Source organism: Lutra lutra, chromosome 7, assembly GCF_902655055.1.
Source record: "Lutra lutra chromosome 7, mLutLut1.2, whole genome shotgun sequence".
Classification (NCBI taxonomy): domain Eukaryota; kingdom Metazoa; phylum Chordata; class Mammalia; order Carnivora; family Mustelidae; genus Lutra; species Lutra lutra.
Genome location: NC_062284.1, coordinates 81400566 through 81422742, shown reverse-complemented (window position 1 = coordinate 81422742; position 22177 = coordinate 81400566). Strand labels below are relative to the sequence as shown.

At 39.7% G+C, this 22177-nt stretch overlaps 1 protein-coding gene across 2 annotated transcripts; it reads left to right on the top strand.

Moving 5' to 3' along the window:
- The first annotated feature begins 4121 nt into the window (after positions 1-4121).
- On the top strand, positions 4122-11007 carry GPR33 (G protein-coupled receptor 33). Of its 2 annotated transcripts, none has more exons than XM_047737563.1 (2): positions 4122-4239; positions 8663-11007. In XM_047737563.1, exon 2 carries the CDS (start codon positions 8671-8673, stop codon positions 9688-9690), a length of 1020 nt encoding a protein of 339 aa, XP_047593519.1. In that variant the 5' UTR covers positions 4122-4239; positions 8663-8670; the 3' UTR covers positions 9691-11007. The 2 variants fall into 2 exon arrangements, with proteins under 2 accessions (XP_047593519.1, XP_047593520.1); XM_047737564.1 differs by having other exon boundaries at positions 4122-4246; positions 8665-11007.
- Positions 11008-22177: the final 11170 nt, after the last annotated feature.

Genomic DNA, 22177 nt, shown 5'->3' with positions numbered 1-22177 from the left:
CACCCATCCCCCACCCAACTCCTCTGGTAACCATCAGTTTGTTCTCTATAGTTAAGAGTCCATTTCTTGGTTTGTCTCTCCCTCTCTCTCTTTTCCCTTTGCTCATTTACTTCTTAAATGTCACATATGAGGTGAAATTATGTAATAATTATCTTTCTCTGACTGACTTATTTTGTTTAACATTATACACTCTAGCTCCAACCACATCATTGCAAATGGCAAGGTTTCATTCCTTTTTATGGCTAAATAATATTCCATTACATACATATACTACTTTTTCCATTCAACAATCAATGGACACTTAAGCCGCTTCCATATCTTGGCTATTGTAAATAATGCTGCTATAAATATCAGGCTGTATGAATCTCTTTGAATTAGTGTTTTTGTATTCTTTAGAATGGTAATTTTTAATGCTTTTTGATGGTTCAATATTTGAAACCCAGAATTAATTTTTTGAAAAAGCAAACCATTGAAAGCACCATCACCATCATTGAAAAGCCAATAGGTACAAAAAAAGAAAATGCAGTATGCATCTCTCTAACAGAGAAGCAAACCACCCCAGTAGTAATCTATTAAAAATAACTTTTCTTAAACAAATGGTACTGTGTTTGTATAAAATGGGAATAAAATAGGATAGGGTTGCCTTATGTAATGACATATGTCTGCCTATTTAAATAATAAAATAATTCATGTTTTAATACAGAGTCCAAAATACTTAGGTCTATAATAAAATAGTATTCTGAGGAAATGGTCTTTTATAACTTTAATGATAAACTGGTGGTCTAAATGGTTGTAATTACAAAGAAAAGTTATCCATTTAAGAGGACATTAGAGAACATAAAGGATAAAATGAAAAATATTACTTTTCTAAAATTTTTTTTATTATTGAAGTGTTGTTGACATACAATGTTATCTTAGTTCCAAGCGTCATACAGCAATTCAACAACTCTATACATTTCTCAATGCTCACCGTAATTGTTGTCACCATCTGTCACCGTAAACTTTTACAATATTATTAACTATATTCCATATGCTACACTTTTCATCTCCATGACTTATTTATTTTATAACTGGAAGTTTTACCTCTTAATCTCTTTCACTTATTTCACCTTTCCCCCCACCCTACTTTCCCTCTTAATCACTGAACAATTGGCTCCTTCATATCATGCCAATCCCATCAAATGTTATCTACTGAAAGTTTCCTCCAACTGCCCTATCTAGATAGCCAATTGGTTACTCATCACATCTCCATGTTTTATACCCTGCATAATACTGTAGTGCTAGGTAATATACTTCTTTATCAACTGGATCTTGTCCATTTCTCCGCACTAGAATGTAAGGCCCATGGGAACAAAGCTCTTCTTTATATCCCCAAAGGCAAGAACAGTCCTTCAAATACACTAAGTATTTGATAAATACTAGATAAATGAATTAAATCACAGGGATACTTTGCATTTTTTTAAAGACCTCCAAGTGATTTTGACATCAGCCAGAATGGAAACTGCTGGGCTAATACCAGCCTTGTTATTCCAACTATGCTGGGACATAGAGGGTGCTGGGAAGTAATCTTGAAAAATGCAAAACCAGGCAAAAATAACAAAGCATTGCTCTCTTTTGCTAGACCTTTAACCATACTGATTGCCAGATCTAGTATATGCTCTCCTCAACCTTCCTAAGCTAGTCAGTTGGAGAACCATCTTCTTTAATAACTATAAACACTAAAGACAATTATTTTGAATTATTTATTTTGTTTCCCCAGTCTCAAACATTGTGGCATGCATTAGATACTCAATAAATGTTTCTTGAATTATACTGCTCAGAGATTTGCTCCAGCCCACTGGGCTTGTTACAACTTACATGTTAATAATAGCTATCATTTATTTCACATTTACCATGTGCCAGGAACTATGCTAAGTCCTTACCTATAATATATCATTTATTCCTCAAAATAATACTTCAGAAGAGGTGTTTTCTTTCTTTCTTTCTTTCCACTTACATAGAGAAAAGACATTCAGAGAAGTTATACATATGTAAGTAATAGAGTTGAAATTTATATCTAGGTTTTTTTTTCTTATCCTATATTGTCTTGTGCAATCGATGTAGTGCATCAGGATTTTTAGTGTATATTATTTCTGCCCCGTTATTTATTAAATAATAATGGAAAGAAGCTCTCAAATATCTCTGAGTCTTACTCTCTTCACCTATAGAATCATGAATTAGATGAAATTAACTCTGTGGCCTCTTCCGGCTCTAAAAACTATATGCAAATATGAGTTCCTAGAACTTTGAGCATTTAATTTTGCAACATCATTTGCTTCTGCTTTTCTACATATTTCATACTGTGTTCATATCAAAACAACATAAAACAGTTTCCACTTCCATGACTTCTTTCCTTGAAATCACTTGACTTAATTTGAAATATAAAAAGTGAAATGAATGAAGTCACGTCACCAAAGCCACAGAAGAGACTTCCTCAAACACAGTCCACATATTTCCCAACAAAGTTAATGTCACTGGTTTAACTACATATTTGAAGAAAATGCTCACTAATTAGAGTATTTCTGAGGACAGTTACAGAAGAGTTAAATTTTAGGCTATCTAATGGTAGTACTAGCTCCTGTGCATTTGGGGGGGGGTGTTAAACACTAGTCCCTAATATATTTGTTATTTATGAATTTTACTAATTGTAAAATTTGAAAATACAGAGTGAAAGAGGAGGAGAAACTTAGCCCACATCCCCTTCAATCTTTTTTATTAATAAAACAGCATAGGGCAACAGAAGGAGCCCTTGTTATTGTGTTGGTGAAAACTACTGTTGGGGTGCCTGGGTGGCTCAGTCAGTTAACTGTCTGCCTTTGGCTCAGGTCATGATCCCAGAGTCCGGCAATCGAACCCTTCATCCAGCTCCCTGCTCATGGTGAGGGCTGCTTCTCTCTCTCCCTCTTCTGTTGCTTCTCCTGCTTGTGCTATCTCATACTCTCTCTCTCTCAAATAAATTAATTAATTAAATAAAATTTAAAAACTGAATCACTTAACTCTGCACCTCAAATTCCTAATCTTCAAAATTAGCTGTTTTGAACCAAATAATATCTGAGGTCATTTCCAGATATGTGAATTAACCCAAAGGGCATGAAAACTGAGCAAAACTCACTCTTAAAATGCAGTAGCAAGTTTGAAAACTTATCCTGAAGCAAAGAAGATTAGTTCCCAGGATTAAGGTCATAGTCCCAAATGAATTAAGAACTAAAATTTAAGCCTATTTCTAATAAGGTTACAGTAGCCATGAAAGCTTTAAAATTCTAACACCAACTAGATGACTGATTCCTGAGCTCCAACACTGAAGTCACACAGATGTTTTGATGTCTTTTTCTCTACTGGCAGTGCAGAGATCAAAAGGAAACTGAGCAGGAAAGAAATCAAGACACTGAGGTCAGCAGAGAAGCTAATCCTAAAAAATGTCAAGATGGACTGGGGAGACGAAAATAGGAAATGCAGGACTCGGTTTATAAATATATTACCTGTGCTGCAGGATTTCCTTATAATGAGATTTCCATGATACGGTACCCAACTCTGTGTTCTTGCCAACCATTCTCAACAATTGTACAGATCCAAACAAGAAATAAAAGTCTGCATCTTTCTCAACTAAATAATTAATCTTTGCCTTGTCTTCACACATTTCATTTTAATGTGAAACTCAGTGGTTGTTTCTCTTCCTGACCATTTCACTCCAGCGGAATTAGGTCACTCATTTCCAGACTTACTTTTTTTTTTCCATGCTAGGTATTTACCACTTCCCTATGCACCCAGCACCATGCTCCATATACTAATGACCACACTCCACTCAAGGCCAAGGGGGTGCCTGGGGGGGCGACCACATATGAGAAGGTCATTTCTCATCAGTGTCTTAACACCTGCAACAAGCTTATCAACCTTACATGGAATGACTCTTTATGGAATTTTTAAAATCTCTACTTAAAATGGAGAAATGATTTGAAGAAGTAGTCCTTTCTCTACCTCCCTCTTAAGATACATTTCACAGAAAAAGGAACTGGGAAAGAGCCAAAAGACCTCACAGAATATTTAAATAGTAGGCTCAACGTTGGGGAATAGGATCAGCAAGAAGAAAGGCAGACGAAATGAAGTCAAAGTGTCACTGATTTTTGTTTCTGTCCCTGGAGAGAAGACTACTGTCCTAGAGTCACTCTGGCCCACATAAGACCACCTGACATGCAGATATAACTCCAAGGTAAGATTCCCTGGGCCAGCAGGCTTTATCCTCGTGCTATCATCTGAATAAACCCTCTAGGCTTACTCCAGATCAGCTTTCCAACCCCAGAAACTGCACAGGTGGCATTGCCTTATGATTCGCTGAATCACATGAAACCCTTGATGCTTAAAAGTGAATCGCTCGGGGCACCTGGGTGGCTCAGTGGGTTAAGCCTCTGCCTTCGGCTCTAGGTCATGATCTCAGGGTTCTGGGATCGAGCCCCGCATCAGGATCTCTGCTCGGCAGGGAGCCTGCTTCCTCCTCTCTCTCTCTCTGCCTGCCTCTCTGCCTACTGTGACCTCTATCTGTCAAATAAATAAATAAAGTCTTAAAAAAATTAAAAAAAAAAAAGTGAATCGCTCGCTGCAAAGAAATTCGGGGAAATGAGTGCACAGTTTTCTAGTCCCTGTGGTGGGCAGTGAGGGGGAGCCTGTACCTACCACAGCAACAAACTCAACAGGAAATCCAGATGCAGGGCCTACAGACCCTGCGACCTCCAATATGTATCAGAAATCTTCAGATTTGAGCATTATAAAGGAAAAGTATCATTTGGGGGAAGGCCAGTGCTTTGTTTTTTTAATTAAATGCTGTTGCATTAAATGGGATAGGTCATTGCTAATGACGAACACACTGTTTGGGAGAACATTCATTGAATTTGTTTAATTCTTGGGAAAGTTTTTAGAGCTGTAGTAGAAAAGCTGGGAAAGAACAGGGGCGTCTGGGTGGCTCGGGCAGTCCAGCATCTACCTTCGGCTCAGGTCATGATCCCATGGTTGTGGGATCGAGTCCTGCATTGGGCTCCTTGCTCAGTGGGGAGTCTGCTTCTCCCTCTCCCTCTGCCTGCCTCTCTCCCTGCTTGTGCTCCCTCACTGTCAAGTAAGTAAATAAAATATTTTAAAAAACAAAAAAAAAAAAGGAAGAAAAGAACATACCACTATACTATTACATTACAATGAAATTTCTAAATTAACACACATCAGCTGCCCAAGGTTCTTCTGCCTACCCCACAGGAGCACAGTGTTCCCAAGGAGTGGGGGAGGGGTCTACCTGAAAGACTCTGTGCCAAAGGTATCACTGTAGCAAGGCCTCAAAATAACTCCATATCTGAGAACTTCTGCCCCAATAGATGAACATTTAGATTTTTTTCAGAAGTTACTGCTGGTCCTCTGAGATTCAGTAGGGAGATTTTGAAGAGGAAAGGACTGCAGTGGCCAGGTGGCCTGCAGTATTAAAAGGCAAAATGAAGTACTTGCTAGCCTTCAAATAACAAGTTGAGCAAAATAATAGGTAAAAAGTTATTGAGTGTTTAATGTGTGCCATGAACCAAGCTAAGTGTTTCATATACACTGTGTCATTCCATCCTCATAAACACTCATTGGGTTTTAGAAAGTGAAAGGGGCTCAGAGTTAAGAGTCCACAGAACTGGTAAGTGGTAGAGAGAGAATGGAAACCCAGGTCTATGGGACTCTAGAGCCCAGGTTCTGCTCCACTAATTTATACTCTAGCACTTTAAGGCCATGTTAAAAGCTCTTTAAGAATGAAGAAATTTCCTGGTTATTGTGCAATTAATCAAAGCTCCTAGGAAACTTTATATTCTATTCAGAACCACTACCCATGTTGCTTTTGTTCAAGCCCCACATTACTTTCAGATGCCTTTCTATAGCTCAGCCACACAACTGTTTAAAAACAAAGCAAAACAAAACAAAGCCCTTCCCTGTAATTCAGGTATCCAGTGTTTTATACGCACATACACCAAAAGACCACATGTGCGCGCGCACGCACACACACACACACACACACACACACACTGCAGACCTACAAACACCACATAAACACACACTACACAGATAAATACACACAGACTACAGGCATCGTACACCATACACACAGAGGCCACACACAGATACACACACACACACACATCCCCCTCCATGCACACCCCACGGATTCAAACACACACCACAGAGACACACACAAGAGTATATATCCACATACATGCAGACAAATACACCATAAATAGAGACAAACCAAAGACACATCACACAGACACAGACACACATGCACAGACAGACACACAAAGGCTATCCACACACAGCATCAGAAATTCTCCATGTGATTTTGTTTCTCCTTCTCTATTCATATTCCAATGTCTCTCCGGTTTCCACCATATTCATCATCTCATTCACATCTCACCTCCTGCTGCTGGTCTGTTCTCTCCATCCCACTGCATCCCAAATCAGGAACACAAGCTCTTTTCCTTTGATTCCCCAAGGCAACCACCAATACAAGACAGTTGTGATTAAAGAGAAGGGACATTACACCATGTCAAAGCATAGCAAATGGATTAAAATTGAATATTAAACAATTCCTCATTTTAAATCCTCTGTGCCATTTCTGCTTCACTGAATTCTTCTCCTCCTCAAACCTTCTAACCTCCCGCAGTGTTTTTCCTGTACCTCACTCTCTGAAGACCAAATCCCTCCTCCCTCTACTCATGGCCCCAGGGCCTTCACACAACCTCTTTCGCAGGTTCCCACTCTTCCACTCACCATTGCCACCCATTCCATGTGCTAAGACTTCGCTTTTTATTCAAAGCAGACTACTAAGGTATTTCCCTAAAGAGGACCCTTTTTCTTTTTTCTTTTTTTTAAAGATTTTATTCACTCATTTTACAGACAGAGATCACAAGTAGTCAGAGAAGCAGGCAGAGAGAGAGGAGGAAGCAGGCTCCCTGCTGAGCAGAGAGCCCGATGGATGGATGCGCGGGGCTTCATCCTAGGATCCCGGGATCAGGACCTGAGCCAAAGGCAGAGGCTTTAACCCACTGTGCTACCCAGGCGCCCCAAGAGGACCATTTCTCTACTTTAGAGAAAAATTTTGCAACTTCCTTAGAAGGCAGAATTAACTTAAAATAATTGTGGTTTTAATAGCAATTCTTTTATTTCTTCTCTCCATATATTAAGATGTTTTTGCTTAGTGAAAAAAAATTAGCAATTTCCATTAAAGCAATTTATCCAATTTATCAAAAACCAATTTGTTGATATGACTGCTATATATAATAGCTATTTTCCAAAACATTCTCAGGTTCATATTTTCAATACTATAGGAATCACTTTCCAAGAAATGGGCTAGCTTGGATCATCAAATACTCTGATTCATGGAGCATTATCAAAACACTACACATGAATTACTAGTTTTCAAAGAAGTCACATAAAACACTGGTGGGGTTCCCCACCTGCCACAAAAATGGAGGGACAGTGGGAAATTTTGATAAATAAGAAATTTAACCCCTGTAAGCCTCACTTTCTCTTCTGTTTAAGTATTTGTCTTTATGAGGAAAAAAAGAAATGACTCTTTTATAAAGCTCTTGGCATATAAGAAGTATTAGATAAATATCAATTCCTTGACCTCTCTCCCTCTCTTCCTTCCCCAAGTAAGAACTACCACTATACTCAACAGCACATGCTCCTCTTTCATTGATGATTTTCAAGGCACTTTACAATCTTTTTTGGGGGGACGGGGCAGAGGGAGAGAGAGAATCTTAAGCAGCCTCTCCACTCCCAGAGTAGAGCCCGAGGTGGGGCTTGATCTCAGGACCCTGAGATCATGACCTGAGCCGAAATCAAGAGTCAGATCCTTAACTGACCGAGCCACCCAGGCGCCCCAACATGTCACCCTCTTATGGTGCTCTAGCCCAGGGCTCCCAAATGAATATTGGTTCTTATCACATGCTGACTATTAAAATACTAGCATTTACTACATATAATAATTAACTTATGGGAGAAAACTAATTATAGCTCTGAATGATTACTGATTTGGAGCAGTTGTTAATTTTGTTACTCAATTTCATTAGCAACATTTGCCCTGACCAAAACTTAGTCAGATAAAACTGATCCTACATTGCCTTATTCAAGAAGTTATGACTATGAAGGAGGGTCAGACTTGGTTCATTTCTAAATAGAAGATGTTTGGCTACCTGAGCTCATTACTTCAAGTCCAAATATCCCAAACTTTATTTCTCTTTCACATTAATTTCATCTGTAATGTTTCCATTTTGGATGTTCAAATTAATCTGATCTTAATTCTTCATACAAAATAAAAATATAAAGCTCAGGAAAATATCTGATTTGTATTATTGTGGAAATATTATGTTTGCCATTTTATAATTTTTTTTTAAGGAGGCTCCACACCCAATGTGGGTCTTGAACTCAAGATCCTGAATTCAAAATTCACATGTTCCACCAACTAAGCCAGGGCCCCCAATGTTTGCCTTTTTAAAAATTGTGTCATTTTGACCCTTACTATGCAAAGATTACTGTTTATATTTCTATATTTAACCTTTTTTTTTTTTTTTTGCTTCTTTTTCGTGGTCGTTTTCTGTTTTTCTCTCTATATAGGTAATTATGGATCTGGTCAACTTGACTGATTTGCTCAGTGTCTCTACTTTAGTAAGAAACAGCACTCACTTTCCAGTTCCTGCCTCGAATGTGATCATTGCCTTTCTGCTGTGCACGTCAGTTATAATTGGTACCATCACCAATGGTCTCTACCTGTGGGTGCTAAAATTCAAGATGAAAAAGACTGTCAATACGCTCTTATTTTTTCATCTCATTCTCTCCTATTTTATTTCAACATTGATTCTACCATTTATAGCCACCACCTACCTTCAGGACAATCACTGGAGCTTTGGAACTGCCATGTGCAAGGTCTTCAATGCCACTTTGTCGGCAGGGATGTTGGCCTCTATTTTCTTCCTCTCAGCCATCAGCATTGACCGTTACCTTCTCACTCTTCACCCAGTGTGGTCACAGCTTCACCGAACCCCACGCTGGGCTACCGGCATCGTCCTGGGAATCTGGCTGTCCGCCACTGCCCTCGCCATGCCCTATTTGGTTTTCAGAGAGACAAAGTATGACCATAAAGGAAGAGTGACCTGCCAAAATAACTACGCTGCATCTCCTAACTGGGAAAGCAATAAGATGCAGACATTAGGGAAAAGGATTCATGTAGCCTGTTTCATCAGCCGCTTCTTGCTGGGCTTCCTTCTGCCTTTCTTTATCATCACGGTTTGTTACAAAAGAGTAGCCAACAAGATGAAAGAGAGGAGCCTGTTTAAATCTAATAAGCCGTTCAAAGTCATGGTGACTGCCATTCTCTCTTTCTTTGTGTGCTGGATGCCCTACCATGTACACCAGGGCTTACTTCTCACTGAGCATCAATCAGTACTTTTACAGGTGACTCAGCTACTTACAGTGATAACCATTTCTTTCAATGCTCTCTTTTCTCCTACACTCTATCTATTTACTGGGGAGAACTTCAAAAATGTTTTCAAGAAGTCCCTTCTTGCTCTGTTTGAGTCAACATTCAGTGAGGAATTTTTGGCAGAAAGGACACAAAACCTAAATTCAGAAGCCTACGTTTAAATTTTGGATCCCAGAGGAAACAATGGACCCGTAATCAATTACACCATCAGAGATATACCCTCTGTTTTTATAGAATATAATCCCTGTATTAGAGAGACATCTAGGCTGTACCATGGCTAGATCCATGACTATGAAAAGGGCTGTAAGAAAGCAAGCAATGGGTAATGTTGCAAATATAATTATTCTTACTCTGTTTTTATTGTGGTAAAATATATATAACATAAAATTTGCCATTTTCACCATTGTAAAATGTACATTTCAGTGGCATTAACTACATTCACAGTGTTTTGCAGGCACTATCATTTCTAAAACTTTTTATTACCCTAAAGAGATTAGTTCATTGCAGCGATTAACTAATAACTCCTCATATCTCCCTCCCCACAACCCCTCATAACTTCCAATCTACTTTCAGTCTCTGAATTTGCTATTCTAGATATTCCATGTAAGTGGATGCATACATTTCTTATTTTATGTCTGGCCTACTTCACTTAACATGATGTTTTCAAGGTTCAGCCATGTTGTAACCCATACCAGAACTTTATTCTTTAGGGTTAAATAATAGTCCATTGTATGTTTATTCCACAGTGTGTTTTGTTTGTCCATTCTTCTGTTAAGGGATATTTGGGTTGTTTCTACCTTCCGCTATTGTGAATAATGCTACTGTGAACCCTGATACACAAGCATGTGTTTGAGTCCTTGTTTTCAATTATTTTGAATTATTTTGAATTACTGAGTCATATGGCAATTTTATGTCTGAATTTTTGAGGAACCAGCCACACTTTTCCACAGCAGTTGTACTATGTTACATTCCCATCAGCATGTTCAATTTCCACTTTCCCCACACCCTTACCCACACTCATTATTTTCCTTTTTTTTTTTCAATTATAGCCATCCCAGTTGGTGTGAAATGGTGCAAATGTGATTCTCAACCTCTGACTTTTGAGGCTACAGGAATATCAATTTCTAAATAGCAATAGTGTCTACTGATCTGACTTTTCTGTCACAAAATCTTCTAGCAAATAGACATTTGGACCAAGATCCCTTTTTATTTACATAGCACCTAAATGATTTAATTGCTTTGGACAAAATTTAACATGGGGATGACAAAACACTGATTTTTTCCTATCTATGTTAAAGTACAAAGAATTTATACTATAATGTTTTTAATGTAAAGATATCTTAAATGTCTCTCTTGAAAACCTATAGATTGAACTGTCTCAGAAATATGTGACTAAGATAATTACAAATGTTCAAAAATCTACCTGGGTTCACAGATCTGTACCTCTGAAACAAATAATACATTATATGTTAATTTAAAAATTTTTTTAAATTAAAAAAAGGAAAAAAAAGAATCTACCTGGGTAATGTCATAATGTATTTAATTTTAGAATAGCCATAACAATACTAATTTATCTTCCCTGGTTTCAAGTTTTGGTTCAAGTTCTTGCAATACCTTGTAGCATCTAAGTTATGTAGGATCACATAGTATCACTGACATAATTACGTTTCATAATTTAGCTCATTAGTTCTATATATCAGTCAATAGATATTAATCAATAGATAGGTCTAGCTCTTCTGGTTCAACTGATACAGAATGCAGACATTTAAGCCAAAACACACACTCAGTCCCTAAATATTCCAACTGGCTTTTCTTTCTTTTTTTTTTTTTTTTTTAAGATTTTTATTTATTTGACAGACAGATCACAAGTAGGCAGAGAGGCAGGCAGAGAGAGAGAGGAAGGGTAGCAGGCTCCCTGCTGAGCAGAGAGCCCAATGCGGGGCTTGATCCCAGGACCCTGGGATCATGACCTGAGCCGAAGGCAGAGGCTTTAACTCACTGAGCCACCCAGGTGCCCCTAATTTGGTGTTTTATATGAGGCGTTATCCAAATTTTCTAGGCCTTAGCTTCCTCATCTATAATATGGGGACATTCTTTATTGAGATTGTGGAAATGAATTTACCTCTAAAATATAAAACACTGCATCCATATATTATTAAGAGAGTTTTTTTTTTTAAACTTGTCGCTTTGAATTTTAAGAAAATGGGATGGAAACTTAAGAAAATTCTCCCAGAGTGTATTTTTTAACTTCCCATAAAACTATGGTTAACTTTGAGAAAACCTGTCTGTTATAACTGTATTGATCACACCAACCTCCTCACTATTATAAGGTCTCAGGACCCATTTAGTGGTTTTGCTATTGAAACTCATGTTTGGAGACAGTCTTTCAAAACAATGTGCCTATTAGCATCCAATTATATAAACGTGCTTCATTACGTCAGGATCAAATGTGCTCAAGAAAAGAATACAGAGATGACTAGAGACATGTCTCAAATGCCAGCTCGAGTTCTTTCCTCAAGAAATGGCTCCTTGGTTTCATGAGAGGAATGGACTGCCCAGCTGTGAACATGTAGGAGGGGTTGTGGTGTAGCATGGTATGAACAACAGAATCCAGATCCGTAGCCCTGAGAAACTAGGGGCACCAACTCTTCACCAGTAGAGTTTATGTAACTATCCAATGAGACTGTGCTCTAAGAATACAACAGTGAAAAGACACAATCTTGTCTCCAAGAAGCTTAAAGTTTGGTGTGCTGGTTCTGAATTTGGCTCCCCATTATCATCATCTGGAACACTTCTTAAAATACCAGTATCTAGGCCTTACTCAAATCAATTAAAACCCAAATCTCTAGTGGTGGGACGCAGGAATCTGTCTTCTGTTTAAGTTCTCAGGCAGACTCTAAAGTACAACCAGAACAGAAAACCCCTGTTTCGTGGGAAAGAAAAAGGAGTTAAAGGGGCATTATTGTACAAAGGAATAAGTGCCATGTTTGGGGGAAAAAAGCCCCAACCCAGCTTTCACCAGTCAGGGTTTTCCCAGACAAATCTTGGAGAACAGAGTTTTAAACACAGAAACACAGTCCATAGTATGTATTGTATTCTCCATACAATGGAGAATGTATAAAAGAATGTATAAAAGCCCCAGAGGGAAAGAGAGCATGAGGCCCTAAAGCAGCACTTTCCATGATAAATATGCACACAAATCACCTAACAATCATGTTAAACGCTGCTCCTGCTTCACCGAGTATGGAGTAGGACTGAGATTGTGTGTGTGTGTGTGTGTGTGTGTGGTGTGTGTGTGTGTGTGTGTATGTGTGTGTGTGTTAGATTTTATTTATTTATTTGAGAGAGAAAACATGAGAGGGAGAGAGAGAGAGAGAGAAAAGCACAAGTATGAGCAGGGGTGGGGGGCTAGGAAGGGAGAAGGAGAAGCAGACTCCCTGCTGAGCAGGTGCCCCATGCCGGGCTCCATCCCAGGACGCTGGGATCATGACCTGAGCTGATGGCAGACACTTAACTGACTGAGCCACCCTCGCACCCTGAGAGTCTGCATTTGTAACAGGATCCCAGGGGATCCATTACTGCTGGTTCCAAGCAAGAAAAGAGTACGACTGGAGTATAGGTGTGAGAAGCAGGCATGGCCAAGATGAGCAGGAAAATTCAACTAGACCTCCATCCTAAAAGCCTGCCAAGGAGTCTGGACTTGATCCAAGGCTTTATCCTCACGCATTAGGGAGCCATGACAGGATCTCCAGGCCAAGAGTGATAGAATTTAGTTTTCATTTTAGGAAGATCACTCTGGCTGCTCTGAGGAGGAGATCAAAACTGGGGGTGGGTGATCGAACTGGACAGTGTTGGAGTAATCCAAGTAACAGATGATGTGGCCTGAACTAAGACAGTAAGAGTGGGGGTGGAGAAAAGCAGAGTCTTGTCCTGTAAATTCTGTTGGTTGAGAAGTCAAAAGAGAGGAGAAAGTTGAAGATGACTCCTGTATCAATTATTTGCCAACAGCAGATTTCATTCTGCTGGTTTGACCACAAACTGATTTATTAATGGATATTAAGTAGCTCACGGAATTACTGGGGTGGCTGGAGAAACATCCAAGACAAAGATTCCTGGAATAGCGCCCAAAACTTTACCACAGAACCACCCAGATCAGGAATCTATCACTGGTGTTCTCCTTTTCTTTCTTTTTTTTTAAGATTTTATTTATTTAGGAGCACCTGGGTGACTCAGTCATTAAATGCCTGAATTTTTTTAAAAAATTTTATTTACTTATTTGATAGAGAGAGAGTGCAAACAGGGGGAGTAGTAGGCAGAGGGAGAAGCAGGCTCTCCACTGAGCAGAGAGCCCAACTGAGGACTAGATCCCAGGACCCTGGGATCATGACCTGAGCTGAAGGCAGCCACTTAACCCACTGAGCCACCCAGGCATCTGATTACTGGTGTTCTCTACTTCAGTAAATAGCAGCAGCTTCTGCTACTGCTCCCACTCAGCTTTGAGCACCAGCAACTTGGTTTTACTGTAACCAATGCCACGTCTGCAGCAAGTCTTGAACTGTCCTGTGCCCAAGAGCTCTGCCAACACCACCATAAGGAACAGGGAAGCCCTATGCAGAGCCTGTTTATTCACATTGCTCGCTTCCAAGTTTAATCTTGCGTGAAGGTATCTATTTAGCACGCCTGCGTCCTAGCTGCCATGCAGCCCAGGGAGCTGAGTTCTGATTTCCACCTGAGAGGGAAAAGGATGCTCATAATGTAGCAATTTCCCCAAATATAAAAGTGATTCAAAAGTTGATGGTGTCGGGGCGCCTGTGTGGCTCAGTGGGTTAAAGCCTCTGCCTTCGGCCCAGGTCATGATCCCAGGGTAATGGGATCGAGCCCCGCATTGGGCTCTCTGCTCGGCTGAGAGGAGCCTGCTTCCTCCTCTCTCTCTGCCTGCCTCTCTGCCTACTTGTGATCTCTGTCTGTCAAATAAATAAATAAAATCTTTAAAAAAAAAAAAAGTTGATGGTGTCCATTGAAATTAACCAGAAAAGCTCTTCAAAATGATTAACTTCAGGAAGAGAAACAAAATTGCATCGTGCTGAGTGGTGTCTGGGAGGTGAGAAGCCAAAGGCTCTGAGAGTAGCAACTCTTTAAAACATGGAGAATTAAGGAGTAATTCCACTACCTTCTTCCCACAAAAAAAGTAACTCTCACACATTCTACTAATTAGAGATTAATTTGCATTAAGGGACTGCCATTAAAATGCAAATATACCTTTTAAGAAGGTTACATTTCATTCACAAGTAAATAGGAATTAGTTTAATCAACTTCACACCCAGCAGAGTGCATCTAAACACAGTACTTAGAATATTAGACTTTGGGGGGCAGCTGGGTGTCTCAGTTAAGTCTCTGTCTTTAGCTCCGGTCATGATCCCAGGATCCTGGGATGGAGCCCCATATCCCGCATCCCCCACATTGGGCTCCTTGGTCAGTGGGGAGCCTGCTTCTCTCTCTGTCCCCTCTCACCTCCCCCTCCCTGAGTACAACTCTCTCTCTCTCAAATAAATAAATAAAATCTTAAAAAAAAAAAAAAGAGTATTAGACTTTGGATTGTGGCCTAAAGGCAGGAAAACTTCTGAGTTGGAGGTCAAGCCTGGAGTGTACTTTGGAGACAGTGAAGTTTGCATAATTCCCGTATAGGGAGAGGTATTCTGAAGAGAGAGTCAGTTGGTGACTAAGAAAAAAGTTGCCTAGTTGTGATATGGCCCAGAAAATCCAGTTTATGCCAAATTGTTTGGGTGGTAGACCTTATCTTCCTTCCAGTTAAGGCCAGTCACCCCAGTTTAGTTTAACTCAGGGTTTCCAGGAGGTGGTCTCCCTTCCAAGTCGTGTCTTTTCCCTATTGGGAGGGAAAGAACACACTGGTAGAAAGAGAAACAGTTTTTCTAATGCTCCCCCATCATTTTCCTTGTCACTTTACTAAATTCTAAGTTCCCTGAGAGTAAAACCTTCATCTAATTCCTCCTGTATTTCCAGCACCTAACTTGGTATCTTACATGATAGATAAATGCTTATAAACAATTGGATAAATACATACATGCACTTATAAATTAATTCTGGAGTTAGAATTCTATTTGTGAGGTTTTTAGAATGTTCTTCCTTAAGCAAACAAAGAATCTATAATATTTCTTTCACTTGTCAAAAGGAACAGACAAACAGGGAGCTGTCTCTGAGAACACCAGCTTTCCCTCTTCCATCTCAAGCAAATGCAATTGAAGATTTAGGTATATATGAACAATTCTTTGTGGAAATTTCTATTATTATTCACTTCCTGTAGGAGTCAGTATCAACTTTATTTAGTTACAACACTCAGAAACAGTAAACGTGGTTCATTATTTTTTTCTATATCAAATCAGATCTGATTCCAAGTCCCTTCCCTCAAGGAGCAAAGGATTCCAGAAGAGCTCTCAGGACTTGGGTCTTTAATGGTCTCCTATAACATACCTCTTATCCAATTCTGTAAGACCCCTTGGAAGCAGCAGCTCCATCTCTTTCTGCCATGCAAGTTGGGCTGTGTAGATGGCATTTTCAGCAAGGCAAGGATCCCAGCAAAATTTCTTCCCTGGGAGCACCTGGGTGGCTCAGTGGGTTAAAGCCTCTGCCTTCGGCTCAGGTCATGATCCCGGGGTTCTGGGATCGAGCCCCACATCGGGCTCTCTGCTCAGCAGGGAGCCTGCTTCCCTTCCTCTCTCTCTGCCTGCCTCTCTGCCTAATTGTGATCTCTGCCTGTCAAATAAATAAATAAAAAACCTTTAAAAAAAAATTTCCTCCCTGAGGGCTTAGCCATACCTCCAATGACTTGGAAAAAAAGGACAGGGTGGCAGTGAAGGTGGGAAGAGCTGTAATGCAAGGACCTTGGCTCATCTCACACTAATAATTCATGAAGTCTAACTTCACTTCTCTCAACTCTTAGAGAAATTAAGGAGCTCCATTAGAAATGTTAACTCAGCTATCTCTGTCTCCCTAGCTGTCATCTTCCAACAAAAAGATGACAAAAGAGTCCCCATTGTGGCCTTTAAAACATCTTCCTCAGTCAGTGAGCTTGGGGCCTTTTGCTTCCTTCCAGATCCACATTCAAGCATTCTCTACCCTGTCTTCTGCCCCAGAGCCTGGGTCAGCAACAGGTCTTCTGCTTCCTAGCTTCTGGTAGAGGTTTGCCAATGGAGAGCTCTGGCAGGAAATGCATGGAAGATGGAAAATGGGGTCAGGTATTTATTTTCCTAACTGTCTCCAAAAGGGTCAACTGGAGTTGGCTGAGCTTCTTGGAAGAAAGTCAACTCCTTCTCTTAAGGGTCTGTGTTAAGTCTCTACCTCTTAATTCCAGACTCCCTCCCTTTCTCCCTTCAAGCCGGGGGATCGGTAACAAACATATCAGCTGCTACCATGCCCTGGGTTACTACAGTACCCCTGTGGTTCCTCTACACCTACACCTTTGCAAATAGTCCCTTTGTAAATAATTTCCCAGGTTATCCTATTTAGAATGTATTCAATTCCTGATGGGACTCTGACTGACAGTTAGTGTTATTTAAAAAAAAAAAAAGTATATTTTTAATTTAAAAAAGCTTGTTTTTTTCTTTGACTATAAGTAATATTCTGTATCTTCTCTTCAAAATAATGTGTATGGCATTTACTCATGGATGTCAAAGAACTATATAAAAGATAATTTCCACAACATTTTTTGGGAGGGGAATATGAGAGGATAAGTTTTAAAAGAATAAACTTGCAAACTCTCATACGAATATAAAATCAACATGTGTGAAAGATTTTTACTTCATTAATATTTAACTCAATAAGGAAAAAAACAGTAAGGCTCAAAAGAGGGCTCATTTCAAATAATTTATGCTGATACCCCCCACTCAAAAATGTGTATAGTGACACCCCTTGAGTATGGGCTGTATTAAGGAATTTGTTTCCAAAGAGTATATTATGGAAGGGGAAGGAAGGTTTAACTTTATTCCGGTTAATCAAGGTTAATATCATCAGCAAAGAAGACATGTCAACATGTACCCTTGATATGATGTAATAAGAATGGCACTTCACCTCTGTGATCCTCCTTCAAAAACCCATAACCTTGGTCTAGTCATGAGGAAATATCAAATTTCCATAGAGGGAGGGACATCCTACAATGTAGCTGACCAGTGTTCTCCAAAACTGCCAAGGTCATCAAAAACAAGAAAAATCTGAGAAATAGCCACAGCCTGAGGAAACATGTAACTAAATGTAATGTGGTATCCTGGATGGATTCCAGAAAAAGGATTTAGTGAAAAAACTAAAGAAATCTGAAAAAAGGATAGAGTTTAATTAACATACCAGCACTGTTTCCTTAGTTGTGACAAACATACCATAGTAATTTGAGATGTGAATAAAGGGGGAATTGGTAAGGGGTATATAAGAACTCTATACTATTTTTGCATCTTTTCTACACATCTAAATCTACTATGAAATTTAAAGTTTATTTTCAAAAGACAGAGAAAACTCAAGGTGCTACACATGTATGATTGGGAAAGGAATGCTGAAATGAATTTACAAAGGGATGTAAAATGGACAAAATCAGTCCGCATCCACAGAGTAATAATTAAATTTTACATTTTTATGGACAGGAACAATTTGCTTACAATTTGTGTTGAACAAGTTAACTTCTATCTCTAAAGAGTTATAAGACAGCCTAGTCAAGACAAATCCTAAATAGCCCCTTAGGACCAAAGGTATCTCCAGAGGCTCCAGCATTGTCTTAAAAGGATATCTAGAAATCTCTTCTCTCCATTCAAAATCTTCCATGGTTTTGGTTTGTTTGTTTGTTTGTTTTTTTCCTACAAAGGATGCAGGTGTCCAAATTATAAAACATAAAGTATAAAATGGGGGTGCCTGGATGGCAAAGTTGGTTAAGCACCCGACTCTTGGTTTTAGCTCAGGTGGTGAGCTCAAGGTCCTGAGATTAAGCGCCGCATCAGGCTCCTTGCTCAGTGTGGAGTTGGCTTGAGTTTCCCTCTACCTCACTCTCTGCCCCTCCCCCCTCTCTAAAATAAATGTATAAATCTTAAAAAAAAAAAAAAAAAAAGCCCTTACAACAGCTGGCCTGACTTGACAAAATGGCTAACACAACTATACAAATATTCAAAGGGTTATGCAATGCTTTGCTAAGCTATCACAACACTGTGGACTGAAAAATAACCCAAAGATCAAGGTAATTTATTAGCCTACCAGGGGGAAAACCTACAGACTGCCAGATATCCATCACTGCCTTAGAGTTAAAAGCACTTGCAGTATCAAGTTACCTAGGCAACCCACCAGCAAGTGGCACGGTAACAAAATAATTTTAAAAAGCAAATTGAACAAAAGAACAATCAATATCAAGTTCCAAATCCCATCTTCTACCTGGTTGTACAAACTATTCATGTTAAAAGATAGACTCAGCTCTTAGATGGGCAACTGTCATTTTCCCAGGCCTCGGATTTCCACCTAGAGGGGCTTTGACTGGATTAACATTCCTGGCTTCAGTTTCTGCCTGTGTAAGACGAGGCTTCCTGACAAAATACAGACCTGCAGTTTGGAGCATTTACCTGTGGACTGTTTTGTTTCAGGCTCTTATTTAAGTATGCTTGCTTCCTCTTTCCTCACAGTCTTAATGCATGTGGCCAAGTATCTTAAAGCCAGAATCCCACAAGGGTCTTTCCAACCTCAGTTTCCTATGCTCTGGTAGAAGAGTGACTATCTCTCATAAGAAATTAGTTAGGAGACTTCTGAACATGACATTGTATACATGCTTGAACGCAAGGGCAAAGGTGTTGATCATGCCCTATGTGAGGATTTCCACTCTGTGTCACAGCAATATTTCTTATTGTAAATGAATAAATTAGTATTCTGGTTCTACCCCAATTTGTGTGCATTATAGTTATTGTGAACTAATTTCTCAGAACCTGATCACCTCGCTAACTACCGAAAAAAAATAAATCTCAGAGCTTTCAAGTGGGGGGGCCTAGATTTCTATCAACCTCTATAAGATTAAAACATCTATCTTGGGGCCCTAGGTGGCTCAGTTGGTTAAGCCTCTGCCTCTGGCTCAGGTCATGATCCCAGGGTTCTCTGATCAAGCCCCATATCCAACTCTCTGTTCAGCAGGGAGCCTGCTTCTCCCTCTCCCTCTGCCTGCCACTCCCTCTGCTTGCACTCTCTCCCTTTCTCTCTCTGTCAAACAAATAAAATCTTTAAAAAAAAACCCACAAAACTTGCCATTTGCAACGACGTGGATGGAACTAGAGGGTATCATGCTTAGCGAAATAAGTCAATCGGAGAAAGACAACTATCATATGATCTCCCTGATATGAAGAAGTGGAGATGCAACATGGGGGGTTAAGGGGGTAGGAGAAGAATAAATGAAACAAGATGGGATTGGGAGGGAGACAAACCATAAGTGACTCGTAATCTCACAAAACAAACTGAGGGTTGCTGGAGGGAGAGGGGTGGGAGAGGTGGGTGGGGGTATGGACATTGGGGAGGGTATGTGCTAAGGTGAGTGCTGTGAAGTGTGTAAACCTGGCGATTCACAGACCTTACCCCTGGGGATAAAAATATATTATATGCTTATAAAAAAAAAAAACAACCCCACAAAACTCTAAATCAATCTCTGTACCATCTCAGAGGGCCTAGAACGCATTCCTGCATAACCTACTAGCCCTACGTTCTGTAGCACTACAACTGTTCAAAAACTATTCCTGCTCAGACAGTGATTTCTTGCATACTCTTATGCTCCTGTTCAACCACCAACCTCCCCTAGAGCCAACTTAATGATGCACTTCACCTTTTACTTCCTTTTTTTTTTAAGAGCTTGGTCCCAGGACCCCAGGATCATGATCTGAGCCTAAGGTAGATGCTTAACCAACCGAGCCACCCAGTTGTCTCTCACCTTTTACTTTTAAATTGAAGGAAATTGTATGATGTGCACCACCTCAACATTATATATGATGGTATGAAAAAATATTCCAAAGTGAAGTAAACATTGCTAAGAGAGTCATTCGAAAATAGGATCAGGGGAGTATGGAAGAAGTCATATGGACCTCTGTTTCAATTTTTGGAACACCCTGGACTTTTGATTTTTCCTCAGTTGCACCCCCACCACCTTCCAGAACACATCCTTCTACTTTGGACTGAAATAGAGATAATGTAATCTCTCTCAGCTAAATAGCTCATTGTTTATTAGTCATTTTAACTCTGTCAGCACCAATCACGATTCAATCGAAGAAAGTCATATAACTTCCTGGGCTTTATCTTTATATGTCTGCACTTTGCGCTTTCAATTCTGAACACACTTTCAATTTCAGTCCAGGATTGTGGGTACAGGACTGTAATCCCTAAGTCCCCAAAATAAATGCTCCTGGTTACTTTACAGACTCTTCTTGATTGATTGACAATGGATGCAACTGTTTGTTTTTTGGGTTTTTTTTAAGGAGTTTTGGTTTTGTTTTGTTTTAAGATTTTAGTTATTTATTTATTTGACAGAGAGACAGGGAGAGAGGGAACACAAGCAGCGGGGGTGAGAGAGGGAGAAGCAGGCTTCTCACTGAACAGGGAGCCAGATGCGGGGCTCGATCCCAGGATCCTGGGATCATGACCTGAGCCAAAGGCAGATGACTGAGCCACCCAGGCGCCCCGGGGATAACTGTTTTGTAACCAAAAGTGATATATCTGTGAAGACTGCTGCATACTCTTACCATCTCAGCAATCCAGGCAAGAACCATTGTTTATCTATTTGTTTCCAATTTCTCCCACTGGGACTTACTGATAAAATTCTATTTTCTTTACTCCTAGTGCTTTATGCTTATTCACATTTTACTGTTTTATTGCATGTATGTCTTGCCTTCTTGAATTCTTTGTGGAAAGAGATTAGGTCAAAAAATAAAATACAGCAAGGAATACCTTAGTGCCTACTCTCTACTGCCCTCTGCAGGTGGAAGGGAAGAATAAATGAGTCACAACCTATTACTACCTGCAGTAGTGTCCAAGACATTCTCACCTAACAGAAAGGTTTAACGCAACTGGTGACTTTTGAGAGATTAGCCATTACCAACCAGACTCCACCTTTCACAGGAAGGACTGCCCAATTTGCTAACGTCCCTTCACTGTGGAAAGATCTCTGGGAACCATATATCCTATTTTCAAGAGAACTTACTGTCTTCTGTACTCATATACAAATGGACATCATAGGCCTCTCTTACTCTGGGTCAAGGCTAAAGGCCTTTATGTCAAAGTTCCTTATAGCCCTGTAAATCTTAAGTCCGGGAGTGAAGAGAAAAGAGATTCAATATTTATAATGAAATAAAGACACAAACAATGCAGCTTGTCTGTGCTTTGTAGACAAATGTCAATAAATGCAGGACACCTGCAATGCAGCAATCAGAGATAATGTGAGATTTTGCTTTTTGGTTTTTACAAAAAATATAAAGCAGGCTGCAAGATAACCAGCAAACAGGCAGCTTCACTTTTGTGTAGAAAGGACCATTGAATATGCATGGATTATTTTCTTCAGTCACACTACTTTATATGGATAAAAACACTGTCAGTGATGTCATCTTCTAAAACAACAGACCCGAATGTATAGGCATATTG

Excerpts from the sequence above, each read along its gene's own strand:
- GPR33 (XM_047737563.1), top strand. The coding sequence starts at position 8,671 with ATGGATCTGGTCAACTTGACTGATTTGCTCAGTGTCTCTACTTTAGTA.